General features: G+C 45.0%; 1 protein-coding gene and 1 pseudogene across 7 annotated transcripts in view; one reads left to right on the top strand and one right to left on the bottom strand.

Annotated features, from left to right (window-relative positions):
- Nucleotides 1-19,177, bottom strand: part of PSD3 (pleckstrin and Sec7 domain containing 3) — a 1,004,314-nt gene that overhangs the window by 117,985 nt on the left and 867,152 nt on the right. For all 7 annotated transcript variants that reach the window (XM_063919992.1, XM_063919993.1, XM_063919994.1 and 4 more), the window contains one exon: nucleotides 14,763-14,833. In XM_063919992.1, the coding sequence (XP_063776062.1) occupies nucleotides 14,763-14,833 (71 nt within the window). The remainder of the gene's footprint in view (nucleotides 1-14,762; nucleotides 14,834-19,177) is intronic.
- On the top strand, nucleotides 1,229-1,348 carry LOC134943174 (5S ribosomal RNA; annotated as a pseudogene).

The following is a 19,177-nucleotide window of genomic DNA, read 5'->3' as shown; positions in this document are numbered from 1 at the left end:
GTTCACATAACAGCTACTTTTGTTCCCTTCTAACTACAACCAGGAGCATTCACTGTGTCTATATCCCAGCCAGTAACATCAGAAGGATTGATTTGTTTCCTTCTTCTACTTTTCAGAGGTGTACAATGCTGGGTTAAATTCATACGTACTGTGACTTATAACAGTAAGCAATTGTAGTACCTGAGGTATTTACCCCTTGGAGCAGGACTTTCTTCAATTGGATCCGAACCAGCCCTCACCACTTTCCAGCCATCCAGAGGAGTCCTAGAGAGGCACCATCCAATCACCGCACTGCATGAGGTACCCACCATTTATGAGACATTCTATTAAATCTTCAACCCTCTAGCGGCATATGGAATTTGTATTGGACTCTCAAAACACCATCTAAAAGGGACTCTCCATAGTGGATCACAACTGGACATATATCATTTAAGGGCAATATCTGGAACAGATCCTACAGAGTTTATATAATACATGTCCTGAACCAACACTTTGGGTAAATTCTATTTTTTATGCATGCACATGGCACAATATTACTGTACAGAATATTGCTGTTTTTTAATGAGTTAGTGTTTTTAATAAATTGTCATAAAATTGTACACACTTAGTGGATTAATTGTTCTTTTCCTCTTGAAGCGCAGCCTTTCTTCTTTTTCTTTTGTCACTGCACTGAAGGCTCCTTTTTCAACTGGTTTGCGCCTGAGAATAAACGCATAAGTCTACATATATCACTAGCAGTGACTTGCTGGTAAGCATTAAGCAAAGGCTCATTCTTCCATAACAGTCGCATGAGTAGTTACAGATGGAAGGTTCAAGTGCTATGGTCTAGCATTTTTCCAATGTAGTGCAGAGGGGCCATTCTCTTTATATACTATAGTGTATTTCACTGCTATATCTGCAGCCTGTGCAGAGTAATTATACTTGGCACTCATACATAGTATAATTTGACACGGGCGTTACCTGGTGTTCCGAGGACATGCTTATAAACATAAGGCCAGTCCATTTGTGAATAGTTGTGGTTTCAAAGAATTTTCCCACATAATAGGCCTTTACTTACCTGTGTACTTTGTTTGTGGCTGACGTGTCACATGGTGACTAAGTCAGGTGACTGTATATAATCTCATATGTAACTGGCATTTGTACTATATACGTCTACCAACTGCAATATTGCAGATATATAAAGACCATACTATATACATTTGAAGTGACTAAAAGAGGTGAGCTCAATAATTGCGGTCATACCTCACTGGAGATGCCCAATCTCTTCTGACCTTGGAAGCTAAGCAGTGAAAGGCCGGGTTAGTAATAGGATGGGAGACCACCTCTGAACACCCTGGTACTGCAATAAATTGACTCCCTAACATAACGTCACTTACACTTGTACCATTCGGTAATCGGTCCCACATGACCAATGATTTAATTCTCTGCATTTATAATAATCCGGAATGGATATCTGCAGAATAAATTATGGTCAAATAGTACATGAGAGATAGTGTGCAATGATGATATAATCAAAGTACTACATTTATCAATTTCCGGCATTTCATAGATTGTGATATTGATATCACCCATGACGTATTATCTATTTTCATATTTTCGCAAAACCTTTTTATCCACACACAGATACTCCTAAAATTAAATTTTAAATATCTACCTATTAAAAATGTTCTTACCAGTACTAAATATGTTATAATGTCATCCTCTGAATTAGAGTGCTCCCAAAAAAGAGTCTACTTTCCAATACTTCTTTGTCTTGGTTTCTCTGGTTGACTACTTTTTGACTCTAGGGAGCACCACTGAAAGCAACAATTATATGTACTAGGATAGGTTATCCATATACATAAGGTTGCTATACTCAGAAGCAATTCAATAATAATTAGTTTTTCAGAGGCAACTATCTGTATTTAATTTGGACTTGTGCGGTTCCCACCACTTCTTTAAAAAAAAAAATAAGCATAAAGTAGTAAGCAGCTGCCACAGCCATTTGGAAGATCACGCTGTCAAAGTCAGAAAAATATCACGCTACACGTTGCCATATATTCACCTCATGCGCGTGCCTGCTGCACGTGCACATTCTCTCCCGTGCGTGCGGATATACGCAGCCGCGTGATGGCGCCTCGGCCATGCGCTCGAGCGCGTGGTATGTGCATTTACGGTACAGTTTGTGTGCGTCTAGCGGGCGACTCAATCGTTTAATGATAGAACCAAATAGCATGTTTTATAGGTAATGTTCCCTTTAGTAATAACTGTAAGTTTGTTTAATGTGACTTGTTCACGGACTTGGGAATCCCTCTTTGCGTGGTACAAAGGGTCTGATTAAGGTTGAACAATGGTGTCTGGTACCTAACCGAAGAGTATTTTAATAGCAATAATCCGGTGTTGGTTAGGTAAAGATTAATCGCTCCTGCGTGTAGTTATGGCCATTAGTAGTTTCTGGACATATTCTATATTTGCAGTTCATTATCCATGCGGCGGGAATCCGGAGATTCCCACCCACCTGAGCTGTTTGAAATAGTCACAGCCCACCTGTTCAAATCCACCTATGACCTTTTGTTATAGTGCAGAGAGACATTCCTGTGTCCAATGAACAATAAGGTTGTAGGGCCCTTCGAAGTACACTGTATGTTGTGTATATAAGGGTCACTGTCCCCAGACCGGCCAGTACTCTCTCTCTTCAACAGTTATCGCTGATAATTGGAGGACTGGATTCCGGTTGCGGCTGCGAGTGTTCCCCGTATAGTATGTTTCTCTGTTGCCACTTTGTTACCCGTGTAATGTTAGCCATTCATTCTTAGTCTATGTATTTGTATTTATGATTGTTTACTATTGTGTATATTTCTGTCTAGATATCCTGTTAGAATTATATGTTAGCCTGTAGTGTATGACTTGTTAACTGTTTCTCTTTTCGATATAACTAAAAGCTTGTTAGTAAAGGTGTTGGATCCTTAGTACGGTATCGTGTGTTCATTACATTGCAGTGGGTAATAGGAGCGTCACGATCGCTCAAACAGCTTTAGTGTTAACAAGGTTAAGCAGCGTTATATCGCTACAGTGTTTCAGTACAAGGTTTACAGTATAAGAATATCCTTTCTGTGTGTTACATTCAAGATTTACTGATTGTCATCTTGTGAGCGTCTGCGCCGCTCGTGATCTCCTCGTGGTCTCGAGCGTCCGCTATGCTGATAGCGTAGCATTACGGTAGTCGCTCGCCTATAGCGTGCTCGACACCACGCATTAAGCTGTGAGCGAGCGTGCCGCATGTGCGTCTCGATCACGGCCTAGCGCATGCTACGCTAAATACGTACCCTTACGGTACCCCATACGACAATTGCGTACTGTGTCTCTTACCCATTATTGTGAAGGTTATAAGGTAATCAAATCAGCATTATAAATTGAGGGCTCGTCCGTCCTCCACATATCCTCACTACTGTAATCAGACTTTATCTGTCAGCAAAGGGCGGGAACGCAGTATCCCTTCGTATCCGTATTGGTGGTGAGGGATACAGTGGTGCTGACTAGATAAGCGTCTGTTACGCTACGTTGTAGGAGTGCTGGGGTGGAATCCGGAACCGGAGGTAAGAACAATACGTTAGTATCTTTTAAAACTGTTTATTTCTGTTTTTGCATACGCACACACGCACGCACACATCTACATTGTTGCAGCTCACTTTCTTGTTGCCATTAGAATTGATTATTAGACACGTGCTGAAGAAATCTGGTGCTATTTAGTTGAGATTAAATAGGATAATTTTTAAGGGAATAATTGTAAAGGACACGCACACAGCATAGCAAATACTGTGTGGTGTACGGTAAGCGATCATAGTTGAATATCGTTTACATTGATAGAAGCGTGTTGATTGTGTCGCTGTGGGCATATCTGCACTTTGTGCATACGTGTCTCGGACAACGTGCGAGATCACGTACGTGGCGCAAAGGCATACGCACGCGGCGTGTTTTACGCAACGGAGCGTACGGATACGCCCACTGACACTCAAATCACACAATAACCTTGTTCAGGGTGGGCGGTATAGTACAGCCACCTGATAATAGCACACGGTTGTTCAGTTTTTCCAAAAAGTATTAGTTAAAAGAAAACCTTTTTCTACTGCAAAACCCAGGGATTAGACCCCTACCTGTATGAAAGGAATTTCTGTACAGAAAAAGATCAGTGTGTATATGAGTGAGTAGGAGTGAGTGTGGAACTTAAGGTATTATTTTTGTGAACCCACAAATCGGGATCCCGTCGGAGACCACATCAGGTGAGTGGACACTTGGTGGCGTGGACTGGCTTGCCCGCGTTAACATTGTAGAAGGTAAAAGGAGCAAGTAGTTTCCGCAGACAAAAGGACTGCGAGGTATTTAAGCGCAGCCCCGGGGGTTTGGCATAGCACCCATATAGTCAAGTTAAAGCTCCAGCTGAAGGTTTCGCAGCCTAAACAACCGATTCCATTGGTCGTAAAGCGTATAAATATTTAATTATTTATGCGCTGTGCGACTGGACCGCACGTAATTGTGTGCATTAGTTTGTTACCTTGATACCCATTAAAAATTTACTGTGGGATCATAAACGCTATTTGTACATTCTAACGTGATTTGTGTAGGTTTTTGTTATTTTAAGGGAGTTTAGCTGTTCACTAAGGAAATCTCCAACAACCAATACTTACTGGGGAGGGATCGCATACTCCCACGCGCCCCAGTAAATAGAGGTTACAAAAGATCCCACGGATTGGATAGGCCAATTGGGGCGCAGAGTGAGTGAAGGCACTAGTTGAACTTTCACCGTCGCCTTACCGCGGGCAATCTGGTCTGTTTGTGAGAATTAGCTAAGACAGCAATATCTACAAACGATGGGGGCCAGTTGTTCAAAGAAGGGACGTCCAACAAGGGTTCACGTTGGTAGTTGCTGGCCCAAAGGGTCCGCACGGTATATAATGTGTGAAAAATACGGATCATACACACAGGTATTATGCAAAGAATGGGAATGTATGACAGAGGATGATGGGGAACAGTTTCCCCGGGTAGGCAGTCTGAACCCTGATGTATTGCAGAATCTAAGAAAAAGGATAGGTCTAATAAAATCTGCAAAGAAGAGGATTAGACATTATGATTGTTTACAGATATGGCAACAGGAAAGTGAAATACAACAGGAATTAGCTCAGAAAGCAATTCCAAATCCTGGTAGAAATCTAGTAGCAACGGCACCACCACCATATATAGTAGGGGACAAAGTGGCCACAGAGAATGACATGCGGGTGTACGATAAGAGTGCACTTAATCAATGTAGTAGTGATAAGGTTAAGATAAAGGTTAATGCAAATGTTGATACTAACGCTAACCCATGCAAGTTGTATCCTATGTTAAACTTCCCCCAGGAATACGACCAAGAAGATGAGCCCACTACGATTTCAGCTCTCTCTCTAGCGGCCACCATAAGCGATACTTCAGTGGGCATCGCCCAACCAGTAAGATTGGCATCTAAAGCCCATAGCTCAGGGACAGGTGAGGTTGTGTCTACAGGTAAGTACGGCACTGTACAATATGCTGAAACTATTGCACCATACACTGAAGAATCAAACCAGAGTGAAGTAATTAATATTAACCCTGTTAGAGTAATAGCGGTCCCCAATGGTAAGACTGACACAAATGGAGCCACACCCATTAGGAATATTGCTATGCACTGTCCCTGGTCCCGAGCAGAATTAAGAACAATTTTGTCTGAATTTCCTGATCCCAGAAAAGATTTAGCCGCATGCCAGAGGTTCATTAAGGACCTAGGTAACTCCACTGAACCTAACAACAAAGATTGGCGGACACTACTGCGGGCATGTCTGCCCTCTAGTATTGACCCCATAAAGTTTATAGCCGACTGTAAATTAGATGAGGAGGTACCCCTTACAGACGAATATAATCAAGACAATGTAACCAGAATCAATCTGCAGTTGGGAATATACTTTCCAGCTGTAGTAAAATGGAACAAAATATTCTCCATTAAACAAATGGAAGGGGAAACTGCCCCTGACTATTTCCACAGGGCATTGGAGGAAATGGCTAAATATACTGGGATCGTGGACATTGATTCAAATATACACCATAGAGAGGTAGCGGTGTCCGTCTTGATGGACGGTTTAAAGGAGGTATTAAGGAGTAGAGTACAAACTACTCAACCTAACTGGAGAGGTATGTCGGTGGCAGCCTTAAGAGAGACTGCTGTTGGGCACGACGGGAACATCACAAGACGCAGGGAGTCACAAAGTGATAGACTGATGGCAATAAGTATCCAGGCCCTTACAACAAGGCCGCCTCAGTCCCGATCACAGACCCCTGGTGGTAAGCCGCATGTGGTAAAATGTTATAATTGTAACAGGGAAGGACATTTTGCACGTAACTGTACAAATAACTCACATAATGCACATAAAAACCCTAGACAACGACATGACATACGAAATTGGGATCAAGGACCGCAGAGACAGAGTTATGAGCCACACGCAGGGGAAACAAGAAGGTATCCCCCAAAAAGAGACTGGCAAGTCTCTGATAGATCCCATTTACCCCCTTCACAGGTAATAGCTGCCAGCGCAATACAGGGAGGCCACCACGCACCATAGGGGCGAGGCCACACCTGTAATCTGCAGCCAGTGAAATTAATTGCGAACCTTGGAAGTGAACCCGAGGTCACAATTGATGTAGCTGGTAAATCTCTAAATTTCCTTGTAGATACGGGGGCGGCCAAGTCAGTGATAAATTCGACCATGGGCATGAGAACCACTGGTAAAACAATTCCAGCCATGGGAGTAACAGGAGTAGTACAGCACTACCCTTTAAGCAAACCCGCAGAGATTACGATAGGGCCTTTGCATACCAAGCATTCTTTCCTGCTGGCTGCATCGGCTCCGACTAATCTCTTAGGGAGAGATTTACTGTGCAAAATGGGATGCGTCATATACTGTACTCCTGAAGGTGTGTTCTTGGACATACCCGAAAACCACGCTCAGGAAGCGCAGGATATGCTAGACTCCCCAACAAGATTAATGTCACACACTGTTATTGTAAATAGGTGTCCGTCCAAGGTAGAAGAAATGATTTCTCAGATACCGGAGTCACTTTGGACCAAAGATGGACAAGACACTGGATTGATGGCAAATGTAGTCCCAGTAGTTGTGCAAGTAAAAGATGGTAGGATAGCTCCAAAAATCCCACAGTACCCTCTGAAGCCAGAGGTGGAGTTAGGAGTTTACCCTGTAATAGAGCGCTTGCTACAACAGGGCATTCTGGTAAGGACATCCAGCACTGCCAATAGTCCCATCTTCCCTGTTAAAAAGAGTGGGGGGAGGGGTTATAGATTAGTGCAGGATCTAAGAGGGGTCAACAAAATAGTTGAGAGTCAATTCCCCGTAGTGCCTAATCCAGCTGTCATCCTAATGCAAATCCCTCCCACTGCCAAATTTTTCACTGTGATTGACCTCTGCTCCGCTTTCTTCTCGGTACCTCTACACCCTGACAGCCAATACTTATTTGCATTTACATACAGAGGAGTTCAATATACATGGACTCGCTTACCCCAAGGTTTCATAGACAGTCCAAGTATTTTCTCACAAGCTCTGCATGATTGTTTACAGTCTTTCCAACCAGTGAGTGGATCAGTATTGATACAGTACGTGGACGATTTACTACTGTGTTCAGATTCACTGGAAGCGTCCCTGAGAGATACGAAACAGCTCCTGTTTCATCTTTCAGAAACAGGACACAAGGTTTCCTAAGACAAGTTGCAATTATGCCAGACCCGTGTGAAGTATTTGGGACACTGTCTAACACAAGGACTGAGACACCTGACCGCTGATAGAATTCAAGCAATTCGTGACATGACCCTGCCACAAACCCAGCAACAGATTAGAACGTTTTTAGGAATGTGTTGGTATTGCCGTAACTGGATCCCAGGTTTTTCCATACTGGCCCTACCTTTGCAGGAAATGGTCTCATCAAGCAAACCTGATCGGATTTCGCACACAGACGAATCTGAGATGGCATTTGAGAGACTTAAACAGTGCCTAACGCAGGCACCAGCATTAGGTATGCCAGACTATGGGAAACCCTTTGAGCTGTACGGAACAGAGAGTGCTGGGTGCGCAGCAGGTGTATTAACCCAGAAGCATGGTGATGCCAGCAGGCCGGTAGCTTACTACAGCGCCCAGCTTGACACGGTAGCGCGATCCCTCCCCACATGCTTGCGAAGCGTTGCAGCAATAGCATTGCTAGTCACGAAAAGCGAAGATGTAGTGCTAGGACACAACCTCACAATCCATACACCACATGCAGTGTCAGCCTTGCTGAATTCTGCGCAAACCAGGCACGTCTCATCAGCGCGGTTAACAAGATGGGAATTGGCATTGATGGCCCCCGTAAACATCACCATAAGGAGATGCAGCGCATTAAATCCTGCAACGTATCTCCCAGGTGTGCCTGGACAGGCACAAAGGGTGGAGAATGAGAGTGATGGTGAAGGAGGATTTAATACAGGGGATGACATGCATGATTGTATGGAATATTTGACCCAAAATTTCACGGCAAGGCCTGACATCAGTGACAACCCACTGGAAGATGTAGATTTTACTTTCTACACTGACGGTAGTTGTCACAGACAGACGGACTCGGGAGACTTGTGTACTGGATACGCAGTCGTAGACGACCAAGGTACCATAGAAGCAGAACCGCTAGGCCCACCTCACTCAGCACAAGTTGCTGAACTGGTTGCCCTAACCAGAGCATGTGAATTGGCTAAGGGCAAGTCAGCCAATATCTACACAGATTCTAGGTACGCATTCGGAGTAGTCCATGATTTCGGAGCCCTATGGCGCCTCAGAAATTTCATGACGGCAGCTGGCACACCAGTAGCGCATGCAGCCCATATCAAAAGACTTCTAACAGCGATACAGGAACCCGACAGAGTGGCTGTTATCAAGTGTAAAGCTCACACATATAGCCAAGACCCGGTATCACTTGGTAACAGCCAAGCAGATGAAGCAGCTAAATCAGCAGCTGATAACCCCATACAAACAGATAGTACACGACTGATGGTATTTAATACTGTAAACACACAGAAATTGTGTGAAATGCAAAATTTGTGTTCCCCACAGGAAAAGGCAGTTTGGAAGTCAAAAGGATATGACCAGGAGTCCTCAGGACTCTGGACAGATGGACATGGTAAACCAGTGGCACCCAGAGCATACCTTCCAAGTCTAGCAGAAGCAGCACACGGGCTGACTCATCTAGGCAAAGAAGGGATGTGTAAGCTAGTAAGAGCTTATTGGTGCGCCCCAGGATTTTCTTCCCATGCGGGTAAGAGAGCGATGACATGCCTCACCTGCTTGAGGAAGAATATCGGAAAGGCTATACCGACAGAGCCATCCCATATATCCCTCCGACAGATGGTCCTTTCCAGGTGATACAAATTGATTTCATACAATTGCCACCTTGTAGAAATTTTAAGTATGTTTTGGTCTGTATTGATGTATTCTCAAATTGGGTTGAAGCATTTCCTGCGGCCACAAATACCGCTGTATTTACTGCAAAGAAAATTGTGCAGGAATTTGTGTGTAGGTACGGTATCCCTAGAATAATTGAAAGTGATAGGGGTACCCACTTTACAGGTGAAGTCTTTCAAACAACGTGTAAGTTGATGGGAATTAATAGTAAGCTGCATACTCCGTATCGTCCCCAGGCGAGTGCAAAGGTGGAAAGAGTTAACAGCACTATTAAAAATAAATTGAGCAAGGTAATGACTGAAACAGGACTGTTATGGCCCGAAGCTTTGCCAATTGTATTGTACAGCATCAGAACCACTCCCAGGTCCCCTCTTAATCTGTCTCCTTTTGAAATTTTTGATCGACAACCCCATGTTATGATTAACCCCCAGGATGATTTGAAATGTAACAATGAAGTAACCGTAAAGTACTTGGTTAAGATGAGTAAGCAATTGAGGAATCAGAATGATAATCTAAAGTTGGTGATTCCTGATTTACCAGACAGTAATTGTCATGACATTGAACCTGGGGATTATGTAATGATACGGAATTTTCTACGCTCAGGTTGCCTTATTGACAGATGGGAAGGACCATATCAAGTCTTATTGACCAGCACAACTGCTTTGAAGGTTGCCGAGAGAGAGACTTGGGTCCATTCGTCTCATTGAAAAAAGGTCACAGACCCAGAGAGGTCCCGTGATAAAGGACAGACGGTAGAGGTTGTATCACTAGAGTGTCTGTTCAGGGAGGATTGAGACGACACCTGAGCGCTGAGGATAATAAGACCAGAAGCTTGTCGAGCCAGATTTCTTTTTCCCATTTGTTATTTTCTCCAGTTCCCACCTCCCTCCTATTTCCTTTCCCTCTTCTTATTTTTCTCCTTTTACTCCTCAAAGATGGACTTGCCCCAAGAGACTGTGATCCGGATTTTCCTGTTGACCATGATGTTGACCAGAGCAGTCTGTTTCGGTGAGAGTACCATGGAGGTCGAGAAAGGATCTGGAATGGGTTCTGATGACCAGGATGGAGGCGTAGTTTTCCAAAAACAACATAATCACAGAGTAAAGGCGAGTATCAGAAAACGATCTGGTAGCATTGACAATAGAAGGAATTGTGAAGGATTGTTAGCTGAAGAGAACTGCATCTGTAGACATTGTGACAATATAGTTGAGGATGGGTGCATAAAGAAATGTCAGTCCAGTTTTAATATCCATATGGATCGGCATCCATTGAGTGACTATCACTCTAAAGTGGGTAAAGTATTAAATCAGACAGATTGTTGGGTATGCTCTCAAGTACCTCAAGGCCATAGCAACCAGGACTAGTACCATTCCCTTTAACGATAGGAGAGGTACTTGAGCTAAGTGGTGGGAGGCCGGTGGACAAGAGGTTTAATATCTCTAGTCCTCCTAGTTTGAAGCTCCACCAATATCATGTGGATAGGTCCTTAGTGTGCTTTAACATTTCCAATCCCCGAAAGCCGGGAAATTGGGAAGTGTCATGGAGTAATCAAACCATGACATTCTCACATAGAGCCAACAGATTGCCCATAGACACAGAACTTATACGCCAGATAGCCGACCATAGGAAATTCTTTCGGTATAGGTACACCCTAGGAAGTAGAACCATGCGAGTTGGAGAAGTATCACCAGGATACTGTGCACATGTCGTACAAACAGATACGTGTACTAAACAGATGGAAGAATTAGGGCTAGGAGAGTTCATATGGAAAATTTGTAATATGGTTATGTCATACTCCGTCCCATATGTTCTCCCCGATGATGCATATTTCATATGCGGGAGGAAGGCGTATAAGTGGCTTGCCCCAAACTCAGAAGGGTTATGTTATATTGGAAAAGTACTGCCTGAGGTAATGACTGTATCCCACACTAAAATGAAAGATATTCACCGCAGTGCCCAAGCTCCTTATACTCACACTCATTACGAGCACATCGTTAAACGGCACCTGATAGAAAGAACAGAGCATCCGGCCTCTGACCTGATCCATGAATCCACCGGGATTCAATTCCTAATCGCGTTAGATATCACTCGTACCGCCAGAGGAGTGATAAATTATAAATATATATCTGCGCTTGCAAATTTATTAGACAATATCACTGAAATGTATGACGACACATTCAGGTATACGGGGAGAGCGTTACAAGCCTACAAAACAGAACTGGTTCAGCATAGGATGATTCTCAATTATCTCACAGCTGTGACAGGCGGGTATTGTGTTACCCTAGCGACTCAATATGGAATAAAGTGTTGCACGTATATTACAAACAGCACGGAGGACCCAGCCGAGGTCATAGACCAAAAGATGGATGACATCTTGCAATTAAAATGGGAGTTCCGAAGGAAACACAATCTCACCCTTGCCGCTGTGGGTAATGAGCTGACCAGTTGGGTGTCATGGTTGAACCCACGAAATTGGTTCTCTGGTTTAGGAGAATGGGCCCAAGGTATTATCATGGATGTAGGGAAATTTCTTTTGTGTATTCTGGGTGTCATCATATTGGTCGGTCTGATATTTAGATGCGTTCGGGTTTTAACGAAGTATAAACGTAGTGCCCGAGTGATGAGTTTAAGAAGTGAAGATACTGCAATAACAACGACTAATTTGATTTATGACCCAACGATAGAGACAATGTTGTGATGAAAATGTAATTCCACAGTCCGTTTCTTTCACCCGTTTCTCCTTTGTTTTTCTCCAAGGTACAAAGACCCGCTTGGAAGAAGGATTTGAAGACCACATTTATACAAAGATTTTTTTTTATGGACTATGTTGCCGGCCCCCGATATCCCTAGTGACTTTAATGAAAACGCTAGCCCAGAACTTTAGTGATTTAAAATTTTATGGACATTGAAACGGCTTTGCTCGCATTATAGCAAAAGCCCAAAGAGACTACAGTCAACATGTACATTGAGACAAGACATCAGACAAGACCTCAATCGGCAAATGTATATTAAACTCACATAGTTTATGACTGCATTTACCATAATTGCTTCCTATCTTCATTTCTACAACCTTCAGGTAATGACACACATAGTCGATAGGGAATATAGGCACAGATATCAGCACTCACATATCCCCCCATTCATGTATCATCAACTAAAATGTGCTCCCCCATTTTGTTGCAACCAAAAGCCGAAAAGAGCTCGGTAAAGTTTGACAGCCCATCCACAGGCCCGTAATACGGGATAAGAAGGAATTCAAATGTATACTTCGCAATACCTCGAAGCTTGATTTAAAACACGTACGGCACGATGATACATGACCCCTCAAACATGGACTCATACACACATGCTTCTACTATCTCACTAGGTCATACCTTTTTCCCACCTTCTTCTCTTCTCCCTTACCCAATCATAGAAATGTATTATACATAACATATATTTTTCTCTTTTTGAACTGTTTTAGGAAGTGGCAGTTATTGGTGACTGCCAAAGGGTGGACTGTCATAGTCATAAAAATATCACGCTACACGTTGCCATATATTCACCTCATGCGCGTGCCTGCTGCACGTGCACATTCTCTCCCGTGCGTGCGGATATACGCAGCCGCGTGATGGCGCCTCGGCCATGCGCTCGAGCGCGTGGTATGTGCATTTACGGTAGAGTTTGTGTGCGTCTAGCGGGCGACTCAATCGTTTAATGATATAACCAAATAGCATGTTTTATAGGTAATGTTCCCTTTAGTAATAACTGTAAGTTTGTTTAATGTGACTTGTTCACGGACTTGGGAATCCCTCTTTGCGTGGTACAAAGGGTCTAATTAAGGTTGAACAGTGGTGTCTGGTACCTAACCGAAGAGTATTTTAATAGCAATAATCCGGTGTTGGTTAGGTAAAGATTAATCGCTCCTGCGTGTAGTTATGGCCATTAGTAGTTTCTGGACATATTCTATATTTGCAGTTCATTATCCATGCGGCGGGAATCCGGAGATTCTCACCCACCTGAGCTGTTTGAAATAGTCACAGCCCACCTGTTCAAATCCACCTATGACCTTTTGTTATAGTGCAGAGAGACATTCCTGTGTCCAATGAACAATAAGGTTGTAGGGCCCTTTGAAGTACACTGTATGTTGTGTATATAAGCGTCACTGTCCCCAGACCGGCCAGTACTCTCTCTCTTCAACAGTTATCGCTGATAATTGGAGGACTGGATTCCGGTTGCGCCTGCGAGTGTTCCCCGTATGGTATGTTTCTCTGTTGCCACTTTGTTACCCGTGTAATGTTAGCCATTCATTCTTAGTCTATGTATTTGTATTTATGATTGTTTACTATTGTGTATATTTCTGTCTAGATATCCTGTTAGAATTATATGTTAGCCTGTAGTGTATGACTTGTTAACTGTTTCTCTTTTCGATATAACTAAAAGCTTGTTAGTAAAGGTGTTGGATCCTTAGGGGGTAATTCTGAGTTGATCGCAGCAGCAAGTTTGTTAGCAATTGGGCATAACCATGTGCACTGCAGGGGGGGTTCAGATATAACATTTGCAGAGAGAGTTAGATTTTGGTGGGCTATATTGTTTCTGTGCAGGGTAAATACTGGCTGCTTTATTTTTACACTGCAATTTAGATTTCAGTTTGAACACACCCCACCCAAATCTAACTCTCTCTGCACATGTTATATCTGTCCACCTTGCAGTGCACATGGTTTTGCCCAACTGCTAAAATATTTGCTGCTGCGATCAACTCAGAATTAGGCCCTTAGTACGGTATCGTGTGTTCATTACATTGCAGTGGGTAATAGGAGCGTCACGATCGCTCAAACAGCTTTAGTGTTAACAAGGTTAAGCAGCGTTATATCGCTACAGTGTTTCAGTACAAGGTTTACAGTATAAGAATATCCTTTCTGTGTGTTACATTCAAGATTTACTGATTGTCATCTTGTGAGCGTCTGCGCCGCTCGTGATCTCCTCGTGGTCTCGAGCGTCCGCTACGCTGATAGCGTAACATTACGGTAGTCGCTCGCCTATAGCGTGCTCGACACCACGCATTAAGCTGTGAGCGAGCGTGCCGCATGTGCGTCTCGATCACGGCCTAGCGTATGCTACGCTAAATACGTACCCTTACGGTACCCCATACGCCAATTGCGTACTGTGTCTCTTACCCATTATTGTGAAGGTTATAAGGTAATCAAATCAGCATTATCAACGCGCAGATACGTCCAATTCAGAATCTGACCCTTAGTTTGCATAAATAGTATTAGTATGTACACTTGCTGTTTATTTTGTTACCTTTTGCAAGTAAAGGACAGTTCCCTTTAGGATAGCATAGAACGTTTTCCATCCCCGTTTTCCTCTTGGAGCTGTAGAAAAAAGAAAGTGTTTTCAAAGATCAGAAACACACAACAAAATGTGAAATGCCATAGAAAGTATTGCTTTTACTATTCACGTCAAGCACAGAGAAAGTTATCATTGCTTGTCTATAGGCTGATAACAGCATATTGTACGCGCCTAAGGCTTATTATACAGAAAAAGATACTTATTATTTATTAACATGTATTTATATAGAGCCAGACATAGACATAAGGTTAGTAAATGTAACAACAATTTTCGGAACCTGATTAAAGCAGCAATATTGTAACTATGGGGCTAAAAACGAGATTTATGGTAAGAACTTGCCTTTGTTAAATCTCTTTCTGCGAGGTACACTGGGCTCCACAAGGATGGACAATGGGGGTGTAGCGTAGGATCTTGATCCGAGAGCACCAACAGGCTCAAAAGCTTTGACTGTTCCCAAGATGAATAGCGCCGCCTCCTCTATAACCCCGCCTCCCTGCACAGGAGCTCAGTTTTTAGTCAACCAGCCCAATGCAGTAGCAGGAAAAGAGACGACAACAGTTAGTAGCCAGAAACACTACAGTCTCACGACAGGAGAAGTGTCAGCGGCTAATGCCATACCAACCCAAAGAAGCTAAGTGCGTCAGGGTGGGCGCCTTGTGGAGCCCAGTGTACCTCGCAGAGATTTAACAAAGGTAAGTTCTTACCATAAATCTCGTTTTCTGCTGCGGGGTACACTGGGCTCCACAAGGATGGACAATGGGGATGTCCTAAAGCAGTTCCTCATGGGAGGGGACGCACTGTAGCGGGCACAAGAACCCGGCGTCCAGAGGAAGCATCCTGGGAAGCGGCAGTATCGAAGGCATAGAACCTTATGAACGTGTTCACTGAGGACCACGTAGCCGCCTTGCACAATTGTTCAAGGGTCGCCCCACGGTGAGCAGCCCAAGAAGGTCCGACAGACCGAGTAGAATGGGCCGTAATGTGAGCAGGAGCTGACAGATCAGCCTTCACATAAGCATGTGCAACCACCATTCTAATCCATCTGGCCAACCTCTGCTTGTGAGCAGGCCAGCCACGTTTTTGAAAACCAAACAAAACAAATAGAGAATCCGATTTTCTAAGAGAAGCCATTCTCTTTACATAGTTACGGAGAGCCCGTACTACATCCAAAGACCGTTCTTTGGTAGACAAGTCAGGAGATACAAGGGTTGGAACCACAATCTCCTGGTTAAGGTGGAACAAAGAAACCACCTTAGGTAAATATCCAGGACGAGTCCTAAGGACCGCCCGGTCATGGTGAAAAATCAGATATGGGGAACTACAGGACAAGGCACCCAAATCCGACACTCTTCTAGCGGAGGCAATAGCCAGTAAAAACACCCCCTTAAGAGAACACCACTTAAGGTCAGCTAAGCCAAGAGGTTCAAATGGGGACTCTTGCAACGCCTCCAAAACCACCGACAAATCCCAAGGAGCCACGGGCGGGACATAGGGAGGTCGGATACGCAAAACACCCTGAGTAAAGGTATGAACATCAGCTAAGGTCGCAATTTTTCTCTGAAACCACACCGACAAGGCAGATATATGAACCTTGAGGGAAGCCAGATGCAGGCCCAAATCCAGGCCCTGCTGCAGAAAAGCCAAAAGTTTGGCCGTACTAAACTTGGAAGCGTCATAATTGTTAGATGCGCACCAAACAAAGTAAGAATGCCAGACCCTATAGTAAATCAGAGCAGAAGCCGGTTTCCGGGCCCGTAACATAGTTTTAATGACCGCCTCAGAAAAACCTTTATCCCTCAAGATGGAAGCTTCAAGAGCCACGCCGTCAAAGACAGCCGGGCCAGGTCCTGGTAGACACAGGGGCCCTGAACGAGGAGGTCTGGGCATTGTGGAAGTAGAATTGGATGCTCTGACGAGAAGCCCTGAAGGTCTGAGAACCAGTGCCGTCTGGGCCACGCTGGAACTATGAGAAGCAGGATTCCTCCTTCTTGCTTGAACTTCTGAATTACCCTGGGCAGAAGTGACACCGGAGGGAAAACATACGGCAGTCGAAACTTCCATGGCACTGCCAGCGCATCCACGAATGCTGCTTGAGGATCCCTTGTCCTTGCTCCGAAGACCGGAACCTTGTGATTGTGTCGAGACGCCATCAGATCCACATCTGGAAGGCCCCACCCTTCCACTAGGAGTTGAAACACTTCTGGATGGAGGCCCCACTCTCCGGTGTGTACGTCCTGACGACTGAGAAAGTCCGCTTCCCAATTCAGGACTCCCGGAATGAATATTGACGAAATGGCCGGCAGATGGCGTTCTGCCCATTGAAGAATCCGCGAGACTTCCTTCATTGCCAGGCGGCTTTGAGTGCCGCCTTGATGGTTTATGTAAGCCACTGTGGTGGCGTTGTCCGACTGTACTTGAACAGGACGGTTCTGTATTAAATGCTGGGCCAGGTTCAATGTATTGAAGACCGCCCGCAATTCCAGAATGTTGATCGGGAGGAGAGACTCCTCCTTCGTTGACCGACCCTGAAGGGAGTGTTGCTCCAACATCGCGCCTCAACCCCGTAGACTGGTATCCGTCGTCAACAGGACCCAGTCGGGTATCCAGAAGGGACGGCCACTGCTCAACTGTTGGTCCCGGAGCCACCAGAATAGCGACAGACGGACCTCCGGAGTCAATGAGATCATGTGAGACCTGATCCGGTGAGGCAGGCCGTCCCACTTGAGAATCAGCCTCTGGAGAGGGCAAGAATGGAATTGAGCATACTCCACCATGTCGAATGCGGACACCATGAGGCCCAGCACCTGCATCGCCGAATGTATTGACACCTGCGGACGAGAGAGGAAGCAACGAATCCTGTCCTGAAGCTTCAGGACTTTCTCCTGAGACAAAAACAACCGCTGGTTGTGAGTTTCCAACAGCGCTCCCAGGTGCACCATGCTCCGAGCAGGAACCAGGGAGGATTTCTTCCAGTTGATGAGCCACCCGTGGGCTTGCAGAAACCGGCCAGTCAGATCTAGATGACGTAGGAGAATTTCCGGGGAATTTGCCAGGATCAACAAGTCTTCCAGATACGGTAGGATCCTGACCCCTTGATGGCGGAGCACCGCCGTCATCATCGCCATAACTTTGGTAAAAACTTGCGGGGCCGTGGTTAAACCAAAAGGTAAAGCCTGAAACTGGTAGTGGAGGTTGCCAACCGCAAACCTCAGATACTGTTGATGCGCCACTGCTATAGGAACATGCAGGTAAGCATCCTGTATATCCAGGGAGACCATATAGTCCCCAGGTTCCAAGGCAAGAACTATAGAGCGAAGGGTTTCCATACGGAACTTGGAAATTTTCACAAACTTGTTCAGCGCCTTGAGGTTGAGAATGGGCCGAAAAGACCCATTCGGCTTCGGGACTAGAAACAGCGGAGAGTAGTACCCCTGGCCTCTCTGAACAAGAGGCACTTGTACCACCACTCCTGTGTCCAGGAGGGTCTGTACCACCGAATGTAGAGTCTTTGTCTTGAACTGATCCGCAGGCAAAATCGACGAGGGGGACGGTTTTTGAAGGATATGGCGTAACCTTGAGTAACGACTTCCCATACCCAGGCATCTGAAGTGGTCTTCAACCATTCCTGGGTATACCCTAGAAGTCGGCCCCCCACCCTGGGGTCCCCCAGGGGGAGGCCCGCCCCGTCATGCGGCAGGCTTATCGGTCTTGGAAGCTGGCTGACGGGCAGCCCAGGCTCAATTGGGCTTCGGCTTACCAGGTTTGGAAGTGCGGGCCTGTTTGTGGTACGCCTGACCTTTTGCTTTACGTGAAGGACAAAAGGGACGAAAGGAAGTACTTTAGCCTTCGGCAACGAAGGAGCGGTATTTGGCAGACAGGCCGTTTTGGCAGTTGCCAGATCAGCCACTATCTTATTTAAGTCCTCTCCAAACAGGATATCTCCCTTAAAAAGGTACCTCCAGGGTTTTTCTAGAATCCAGATCCACGGACCAGGATCGCAGCCACAATATCCGGCGAGCTAGGACTGACGTAGTAGAAGCCTTAGCTGCCACAACACTGGCATCGGAAGCCGCCTCCTTAATATAGTGAGAAGCTGTTACAATATATGATAAGCATTGTCTAGCATGGTCAGAAGAGAGTTCAGCTTCCAACTCTAGGGCCCACGCTTCAATAGCTTCTGCAGCCCATGTCACTGCAATAGTGGGCCTTTGCACAGCACCTGTAAGGGTGTAAATCGCTTTCAGACAATCCTCCACACGTTTATCCGTAGGCTCTTTCAGAGATGTGACGGTAGTGACAGGTAGAGCTGAGGAAACCGCCATCCTTGCCACATGCGAGTCCACTGGAGGAGGTGTTTCCCAATTTTT

Source organism: Pseudophryne corroboree, chromosome 1 (assembly GCF_028390025.1).
Source record: "Pseudophryne corroboree isolate aPseCor3 chromosome 1, aPseCor3.hap2, whole genome shotgun sequence".
NCBI classification, from domain to species: Eukaryota; Metazoa; Chordata; class Amphibia; order Anura; family Myobatrachidae; genus Pseudophryne; species Pseudophryne corroboree.
The sequence above is the reverse complement of the archived record's forward strand: the minus strand, read 5'-3'. Positions and strand labels throughout refer to the sequence as shown.